We start from the raw sequence: 9712 nt of genomic DNA, 5'->3' as shown, positions 1-9712 counted from the left end.
ACGATTGAAAAAATGAATTTGAAAAGTTGCTTATAAATTCACAAAAAATTCTAGGTCGTAGATTTGGACATATAAAATAACACTCTCATATTACAGCAACAAATATTGTTATACATTTTTTTATATAACCACAAAACAACGTGGCCATAAGTGGTTTGCAACTATAATATATATTATTTTGTAACGTAGCTAACGTTATTGCAATTTTGTTTTAAAACTGTTACAGTTTGTAGCTACCATTACTTTCCACCATGGGTTTTACTTCATCTACATCAAATAAAAATATCAAATCATATAAATCAGTAAGTACTGTATGGCGGCTTGAACTTTAAAATTAGACCTCTGTACGCTCCAACATAAACAAAATACTTCTTCTTATCTATAAGGATATTAAAATGATGTAAAATATACATCACGGGTGCGCACCACATATGACACTAAACTTATGTACACTTTATTAAACATTATCTTAATTTACAACCTTTCATTACCAAAAATCTACTTATTCACTGCTGAAAAATATTCCTTTGATCCTTTAGGATCAGGCTTTATTGTTTTACTCCCCTTCTGCCAATTAGCCGGACACACTAAAAAAAAAATGTTATACTACAACAAACACAAATAATAAAAATTACCTTCTCCATGCTTTTCAACAAACTGTATAGCTTCAATTAATCTAAGAGTCTCATCAACAGAGCGCCCAATTGGTAAATCATTGACAGTTATCTGTCTTAGAATACCTTTAGGATCAATAATAAAAAGCCCCCTTAAAGCAACTCCTTCGTTTTCTAATAATACCTCATAGTCACGGGATATCGTTTTATGAATGTCAGAAAGCAGAGGGTACCTCAATTTACCCAAACCCCCTTCCTACAACAATATTTAATACTTACACAACCTCATAATAAAGTTAGTAATTACTGACAGCTCTTTTCGTATTCATCCACCCCAAGTGAGAAAAATGCGAATCAATAGAACACCCAATCACCTCAGCATTCAATTTTTTAAAATCGTCGTAACGCTCATCCAACGCTATTAATTCAGTGGGACACACAAACGTACTACAAATTAAAGTCACAAGGTTATCACCAAATCTAACAACTTACAAATCAAGAGGGTAAAACACCAAAACTACGTATTTTCCTTTGTAATCGCTTAATTGAATCTCTTTGAAGGAGTCGTTTAGGACCGCTGTACCTTTGAAATTGGGGGCGGGCTGCTGCACTCGGGGGGCGCATAAAGTGGGTGCTGCGAAAAAAAAATTAGAGAATACCTTGACGTATAATTAACTCACCGAGTGACAATGCTCGCCTGGTGGTTTTTGTGATGGAAGGGGCCGCTAGTTGCAAAAATTGCGGGCTCTGGAAATTAATCGTAATGACATAACCTCACTTTTTGCTTACCGGGTGTACTTTTCTAATAATTGTGCTAAACAATCCGGCCATGGTGAACAACACAAACGAATGATAAATGACTTGCAAAATTTAAATTAATAACGATTTATAATTTTGGATTTTGCAAGAAACGATGATAAAAGTGGGGATTTTTGCGTTGTCACTAGGAGTGACAGGAGCGGTACCAACTTGTCACCGGCGGGAAACGAATTTAAATGAAAACACAAATTGTTTTTTTTTTTTTAATTATTAAAAGAAAGTATCACAAATAACAGTCACTTTACATGAGATAATCAAACGGCTTCAAAGCTCAATAACGGGTTGAATAAGCTGATGCTTCTGATGCTCATGGAGCTGTCGCCGACTTTTCTTTTTCCTTCTGTAAAACCCCAACCATATAGTAACAGGCACAAGCACGAAAAACAACGGTATTAGGAACAACAACCGAAACGAATTAATTGAGTTTCCACTATTATTGACATTATCGTTCATATCACCCACTTTAATAGTAACATTTTTGTGATTTTCACCATACACGGTGATCACAACACAAACGTACGTCCCGCTATCACCGTTACTCGAGTTGGGGATAAAAAGTTTGCTCATGTAAATGTTACTATCGCCTCTGGGATAAGCCCCGGGATTCGATGTATCTAGACTACAATAGCAACTGCCGTCGTATCGCAACCTCGAAAAGTCTTCACAACTCCGTGTAGTACACTCTTTGAACCATCTTATTTCCGGGGGTATCTCACTTTTCACTTTACACTGAATTACCACCTGTGAAGTCGGTACTATGGTTGAATTCGGCGACGCCATCACCGAAAGAACCTCAGGTTTGGTTCCAGCGTACTTAGCTGAAACTGAAAGACGGACTAATTGAGTAAAAACAGAATGAGGATAGTTACCGACGAGATCCACAATATAAATTTTTATTATTGTTTCGTTATAAAGGCACCTGTAGAGACCAATGTTTTCTGCAGTAGCGTTTTTTATTTCCAATTTCTTGCGTTTTCGATTGTAGTCGAGTTTTTTCCACTGGCCTTCGCTGTAGTCTAGTTGGTACATGTTTTTGCCTTCACAATGGATTCCTTTGTAGTTGCTATCGCAAGGCTAAAAAAGTCGCAATCAAGACGGATTCATAAACCACAAGTATGTTTTTTACAAAATGAGAGTCTATAAAAGTTGAAAATTGTAAACGCGTTTTAGTTTTTTTTTATCAGCGCAAAAACAGTATTTACACGACCAAAATGCGATGACGACACAACTTAGAAAAAGTAAATATTGAAGATTAAACCTAATAAACACGTGTATTTTTAGAAAGATATAGATCTGTTGTGGCATTTTTCTCAGAAAATTATTGATTTCGGGTTTTACACGAATTTTAATGTTTAATCATGTAAAAAATATTTTAATAACGCTCACCTTAAAATCCCAGGTAATATTGTCCTTGTTGTGGTTGTTATTGTTGCTATTACATTTCATTAAGACATCTGACCCCACTTTGTGATGCAAAAGTTTGACTTTTGGCAAAGTATCGGGAGAGTCATTGTTGATGTAATTTTCTAGAAAAATACAAAATTCCTGTTATTAGAGTCAAACGACTAAAGGCTAAAAGGGTTATCGTTTTGATGTGTCGACCGAAGTGTGCATAATTAATTGCATATCAGTGCAGTGATTTTTCAAAGAAAACAATCCGAGTTATTGACGTATTTAAGTCTAATAAAAGTACGATTTCCGAGATCGCCGAACACGTGATATTAAAAAATAATTGATGGGCACATTGTAACATTGAACAAAGTTATAATCGATCAATCACGGCAGTTAAAACGATAAGATTGAAGAAGTGGATTAAAATTGATGCACGGGTGCAAAATCGAAAGTACTCACCTTCGCTCTCGATCCTGGTCGTCTGGCAACAAACAATTAACAAACAAATGTAGCAATAAACAAAAGTGATCATATTTTCATAGCCAGCTAAACAAACAGCACGCTTTTATGGTCGATATAAATCTTCTTTTCAGCTTTGTAACTATACAACAAACTAACTAGAGTCTGTTTTAAGAGGAAAATAATCGATTTATTTTAAATCTTCAAGTCTGTGTTCGATCAGACAATCCAAACATTTACGAAAACGTCACAACAAATACTCCGGCATGCTTTTATTCAACGAATATTTTCTGAGTAAAACACCAGTAGACTTTATGTGTATTTACATTACCCTATTTGATTTTATAACACTATTTCGCGATAAAAAATACTGACGGCTACCTTTCGATTGGTTATTCGGTTGCTTCGAACACCTTGCCGGTTACAATTAAACTAATTCTTAATCTAATCTGTCGACGTCGTTTTGCTAATACAAACAGTACAGATTTTCTGTTTGTATTTATGCGAAATTAAATCTTATGCCCGTACTGTGGTAAGGTGATAACTACTGTATATTTATTGTATTATCCAAATAAAAGTGGCTAACGGGGGGGAGATAAAGATACCTATCTGATAAGATGTAATAACGCGATCGATTGAATTTTTTTCCCGTTTATCGCCATAAAAATACGATAATCTGCGACTCGCAGAACGATTATTATTATATCATTGTAATAAATATTTATTTAAACCTGATTCAGGAACGAAATTTATTACTTGCCCAAAATAAATTTGTATATGCGACCTGCGCTTGTTTTATTAAATTTTTATTATGCCAGTGTTGGAGGAGGCGAAAATAGATTTTCTGTATCCTGTTAAAATAAAAACTTATCGGTTGCACAACTCCTTGACATCAATCGCTGAAAATGATGATGATGAATGACTTACGATTTGACAAGTCAATACGTATTTGCGACGAACTGATTTTACAAAAAACTGATTCATTTATTCGTACCAAAACTGATAAATAAAGTAAAAAATTATTAGCAAAAAGTGTTCGAAAATAGTTTTTAACGCGACAGAAACAAAGTCAAGCGCAAAATAATGACTAGAAATGCATATACAGAGTGTCTTCAATGCGTTATGTACGGGGGTTTCGGAAGTCCGAAAAAACAAAAACATTCTTTATGATGTAAGATAAGACTTTAAATTATTATAAGAAAAGACACTACGTCGCCTGAGAACTTGTTTGATCCACAGACCGCAGCGAGCTCAAGCCAATGTCGACTCTAACACATCTCACATGTTTCACTCGATTTTGACAAGCAACTATTTTTTTGTTTAACTAAGAATTAATTCTTTAATTGTGTTTGATAATAACAATGTTTTTTTCGGGAAAGTGCAGTTGTTTTTATGTTTTAGAAGCATTGTGTTCTATTTTGTATTAATTTTTTCATTTTTTAAGTCACAATTTTGGTAGTTATTTTTTACTTGTAGCAATAACGCGATATAAAGCTCTCAGTAACCGAAAAACCGAAAAATTGAAGAATTAAAAAAAATTGGAAAAACGAGAATTTAAAAATTCCGTAAATTGACAAATTGAAATATAGAAAAACTGAAAACTGAAAAGTTAAAACATCGAAAAGTTGAAAAATTGAGGAATCGAAGTATAAAACAGTCGAAAAATTGAAAAGTCGAGAAATCGAAAAATCCAGAACTCGAAAAATTGAAAAATACAAGAAAAATGTAATCGAAAAACTGAAAAATCACAAAATTGAACGAAATATCCAAAAATTGAGGAATTCAAAAAATAAAAAATTGAGAAAGAAAAGTAAAAAAAATAAAGTCGAAAAATCGCAAACTTAAAAAAACGAAAAATTGAAAAATCAAAACCTGAAAAATCGAAAAATTGAAGAACTGCAAAATCTAAAATTTGAAACAATAAAATATCGTAAAATTGAAAAATGGAAAAATCCAAACATCAAAAAACCAAAAAAATAAAAATTCGAAAATCTAAAATTTAAAAATCGAAAAAGTGAAAAATCAACATCGTAAAGTCGAAACATCAGAAAAATTCAAAAACTGAGACATTGAGAAATCGAAAAATCAAAACAACAAGAAATCGAAAAGTCGAAAAAGTAAAGTCGAAATCGCAAACTTTAAAAATTCGAAAAATTGAAAAATCAAAAACCTGAAAAATCGAAAAATTGAAGAACAGAAAGATTGACACTTTGGAAAGTCGAGAAATGGGAAAACCAAAAAATAGATTAATTAAGAAATCGGAAAAATAAACATTAAGAAACGTCAAAATTTGAAAAATTAAAAAATATTGAAGAACTGAAAAATCTAAAATTTGAAACAGTGAATAAATAAAATATCGTAAAATTGAAAAATGGAGAAATCCAAACATCAAAAAATTAAAAAAATAAAAATTCGAAAATCTAAAATTTAAAAATCGAAAAAGTGAAAAATCAACATCGTAAAATCGAAACATCAGAAAAATTCAAAAACTGAGACATCGAGAAATCGAAAAATCAAAACAAGGGGAAATCAAAGAGTCGAAAAGTCGAAAAATTGAAAAATTGAGAAACCGAAATAAGCCAAAAATCGAAAAATTTAACAGTTAAAGATAAAAAAATTGATAAATCGAGAGATTGAACAATCAAAATATCGAAACATACGAATCTCGATAAATTGAGATATCAAAAAATTGAAAAATCGAAAATTTAAAAATTAGCAATATTGAAAAATTAAAATATAGAAGAACTGAAAACTCGAGAAATCGAAAAATGTACAATTTCAAAAATTAAAAATTAAAATATCGAAAATTTGAAAAATTGAGAAATCGAATTATTATAAAACAGTCGAAAAATTGAAAAATGTAAAGTTTAAAAAACGACAAAAAGTCGAGAAATCAAAAAATCGAAAAGTCCTAGTAGTAAAAAAATCGCAAAACTTAAATATCGAAAAATTGAAAAACACAAGAAAAATTGAAGACTCGAAAAACAAACCACAAAACTGAACGAAATATCCAAAAATTGGGAAATCAAAAAACTGAAAAAATGAGAAATCGAAAAGTAACAAAAAGTAAAGTCGAAAAATCGCAAACTTAAAAAACCGAAAAATTAAAAAATCAAAAACCTGAAAAATCAGAAACTTGAAGAACTGAAAGATCGACACTTTGGGAAGTCGAGAAATGAGAAAATCAAAAAGTAGATTAATTGAGAAATCGAAAAAATGAAAATTAAGAAACGTCAAAATTTGAAAAATTAAAAAATATTGCAGAACTGAAAAATCTAAAATTTGAAACATTGAAACAATAAAATATCGTAAAATTGCAAAATGGAGAAATCCAAACATCAAAAAATCAAAAAACTAAAAATTCGAAAATCTAAAATTTAAAAATCGAAAAAATGAAATATCAACACTTTGAAAAATCGAAACTCAACAATTAATTTGTCATTTCTCTTTTATTGTTTATTGTGTGTAGTATGTATATGTGACTTATGCAAAAAAACTTGTATGTTTATATGCATTAATAAATTATTATTATTATTATTAAAAAAATTGGAACATTGAAAAAGCGAAGAATTCAAAAATCGAAATATCGACAAATCGAAAAGTAAAACATCAAAAACCGACAAATCGAAATATCAGAAAAATTCAAAAACTGAGACATCGAGAAATCGAAAAATCAAAAAAACGAAAATCGAGGAGTCGAAAAGTCGAAAAATTGAAAAATTAAGAAACCGAAATAGGCCAAAAATCGAAAAATCTAACAGTTAAAGATGAAAAAACTGATAAATCCAGAGATTGAATATCCAAACATCGAAACATCCGAATCTCAATAAATCGAGATCTCAAAAAAATTAAAAAACGAGAATTTAAAAATGCGGAATATTGAAAAATTAAGATATCGAAAAATTGAGAAATCAAATTATTATAAAACAGTCGAAAAATGGAAAAATGTAAAGTTTAAAAAACGACAAACTGAAAATCCAAAAAGTAAAAAGTCAAAAAATCGAAAAGTCCAAATAAAAAATCTCAAAACTTAAATATCGACAAATTGAAAAATACAAGAAAAACTGAAGACTCGAAAAACTGAAAAATCACAAAATGAACGAAATATCCAAAAATTGGGAAATTAAAAAATTGAAAAAATTGAGAACTCAAAAATTGAAGAACTGAATGATCGAAACTTTGGGAGTTGAGAAATAAGAAAATCAAAAATAGATTAATTGAGAAATAGGAAAACTGAAAATCCAGAAACGTCAAAATTCGTAAAATTAAAAAAATAACTAAAAAATCGAAGTCGAAATATCTAAAATTTAAAACATTGAAAAATTAAAATATCGTAAAATTGAAAAATGTAAAAACCTGAATATCAAAAAATCAAAAAAAAAACAATAATTCAAAAATCTCAAATTTAAAAATCGAAAAATTGAAAAATCAGTCCAGTTTCTTCACAGTGGATTCCTTTGTAGCTGTTATCGCAATGCTCGAAAGGTCACAATCAAGACCGATTCATAAACCACAAGTATGTTATTTACAAAATGATGTTCTATCCACTGAAAAAATAAAGACAAGTTTTGAAGAAACAAGAGTTCCATAAATTCTATAAAAGTGGGAAATTGTAAATACGTTGTTTTTACAATTTCCGCAAAAACAGTTATCTACACGATCAAAATGCGATGACGACACGACTTAGAAAAAGTAAATATTGAACAGTAAACTCAACAAACACGTGTATTTTTAGAAAGGTATAGACAGAAATTATTGATTTTGGGTTTCACACTAATCTACCAACAAGTTTTAATGTTTAATCATTCAAAAAATAGATTAATTGAGAAATCGGAAAACTGAAAATTTATAAACGTCAAAATTTGAAAACTTAAAAAATATTGAAGAACTGAAAAATCGAAAAGTCGAAAAATTTAAATTTAAAAATCAAAAAATTGAAAAATCAATTCAAGAAATCGAAATTCGACAATTAAAAAAATTGGAAACTTAAAAAATCGGATAATTCAAAAATCGAAACACCGAAAAATCGGAAAGCCGAAAAATAAAAAATCGAAAAATCGAAACAGAAAAATTCAAAAACTAAGACATCGAGAAATCTAAAAATCAAAAGAACGAGAACTCAAGGAGTCGAAAGGTTGAAAAATGGAAAAATTTAGAAACCGAAATAGGCCAAAATCGAAAAATCGAAAAGTTAAAAATGAAAAAATTGATAAATCGAGAGACTGATCAATCAAAACATCGAAACTGAAAGAAATATCCAAAAATTGGGAAATTAAAAAATTAGAAAATTGAGAAATCGGAAAACCAAAAAAGCAAAGTCGAAAAATCGAAGAATTGAAGAACTGAAAAATCGAAACTTGGAGAAGTCGAGAAATGAGAAAATCAAAAATAGATTAATTGAGAAATCGGAAAACTGAAAATTTAGCAATGTCAAAATTTAAAAAATTGAAAAATACAAATACTGAAGAACTGAAAAATTAAAACATCGAAAAATCTAAAATTTAAAACATTTAACAATTAAAATATCGCAAAATTGAAAAATCGAGAAATCCAAAAATCAAAAACTAAAAATTTAGTTTTCTTCGTAAACACGATTACTTAAGAACAAATTTCACGTGGTAATTTCTCGTAGAAAAATAAGGATTTTACAATTAAGCTACGCCCCTCGGCTTACGACGAATAAAAAAATCATCAGAATTGAGATAGGGCGGGTGGGCGGGGCTTATATTTTGCCTTTTGTTTTTATAGCATACATAGCTATTTTTTCACAACAAAAATCTTAGAGTATAGTTAAAATGGTCCATTTTTCCAAGGAAATATGGATTTGACAATTATGGGGCGGTGCCTAATTGTAAAATCGATATTTCCTTATACAAATTTTCCATTGTAAACATGTTTTAAGTTTGTAGAAACAAGTCTACACATGTTAAAACAAAAAAATCAAAATATAAACCCACCCGCCCGCAATTGTGATCATTTTTTTATTCGCCGATAACCAAGGGGGCGGAGCTTAACTGCAAAATACTTATTTCTTTACATGAGATTAAAAATATTTCGTGTTGTTCAAAGAATACTATGCATATTATGAAAAAAGGTAAATTATAAATTCCGCCCACCCACCCTATCGCAATTCAGATGCCGTTTTTTCTGAATATATATTGAGAAAAAACGAATTGAACAATTAAAAAATCGCAAAATTGAAAAATAGAAAAATCCAAACAAAAAATCAAAAAATAAGAATTCGAAAATCTAAAACCCCAAAACTGAAAAGGATAACTGACAAATCGAAACATCGAAAAATTGAAAAGTCCAAAAGTAAAAAATCGAAAAACTGAGAAATCCAAAAATCGAAACATCGAAAAATTAAAAAACTGGAACATCGAGAAATCGAAAAATCGTGGAATCGAAAGCCGAGAAGAAAAGTTAAA

At 30.0% G+C, this 9712-nt stretch overlaps 2 protein-coding genes across 2 annotated transcripts; both read right to left on the bottom strand.

The window, feature by feature from the left end:
• Positions 1-438: 438 nt before the first annotated feature.
• Positions 439-1568, bottom strand: LOC135134089 (peroxiredoxin-2-like). Its single transcript, XM_064062693.1, has 6 exons — positions 1413-1568; positions 1295-1361; positions 1107-1248; positions 926-1061; positions 636-870; positions 439-587 (listed from the first exon to the last, which is right to left on the bottom strand). The coding sequence occupies exons 1-6, from the start codon at positions 1443-1445 to the stop codon at positions 499-501; spliced, it is 702 nt and encodes a 233-aa protein (XP_063918763.1). The 5' UTR covers positions 1446-1568; the 3' UTR covers positions 439-498.
• Positions 1569-1622: 54 nt separating this feature from the next.
• Positions 1623-3828, bottom strand: LOC135134082 (uncharacterized). Its single transcript, XM_064062681.1, has 4 exons — positions 3285-3828; positions 2820-2959; positions 2303-2507; positions 1623-2257 (listed from the first exon to the last, which is right to left on the bottom strand). The coding sequence occupies exons 1-4, from the start codon at positions 3355-3357 to the stop codon at positions 1698-1700; spliced, it is 978 nt and encodes a 325-aa protein (XP_063918751.1). The 5' UTR covers positions 3358-3828; the 3' UTR covers positions 1623-1697.
• Positions 3829-9712: the final 5884 nt, after the last annotated feature.

The sequence above is a fragment of the Zophobas morio genome, unplaced genomic scaffold (genome assembly GCF_036711695.1).
Source record: "Zophobas morio isolate AGI-343-1 ecotype UQ-CSIRO unplaced genomic scaffold, CSIRO_AGI_Zmor_V1 ptg000004l, whole genome shotgun sequence".
Lineage (NCBI taxonomy): Eukaryota > Metazoa > Arthropoda > Insecta > Coleoptera > Tenebrionidae > Zophobas > Zophobas morio.
Note: the sequence above shows the minus strand (reverse complement) of the source record. Positions and strands in the feature narration are given on the sequence as shown.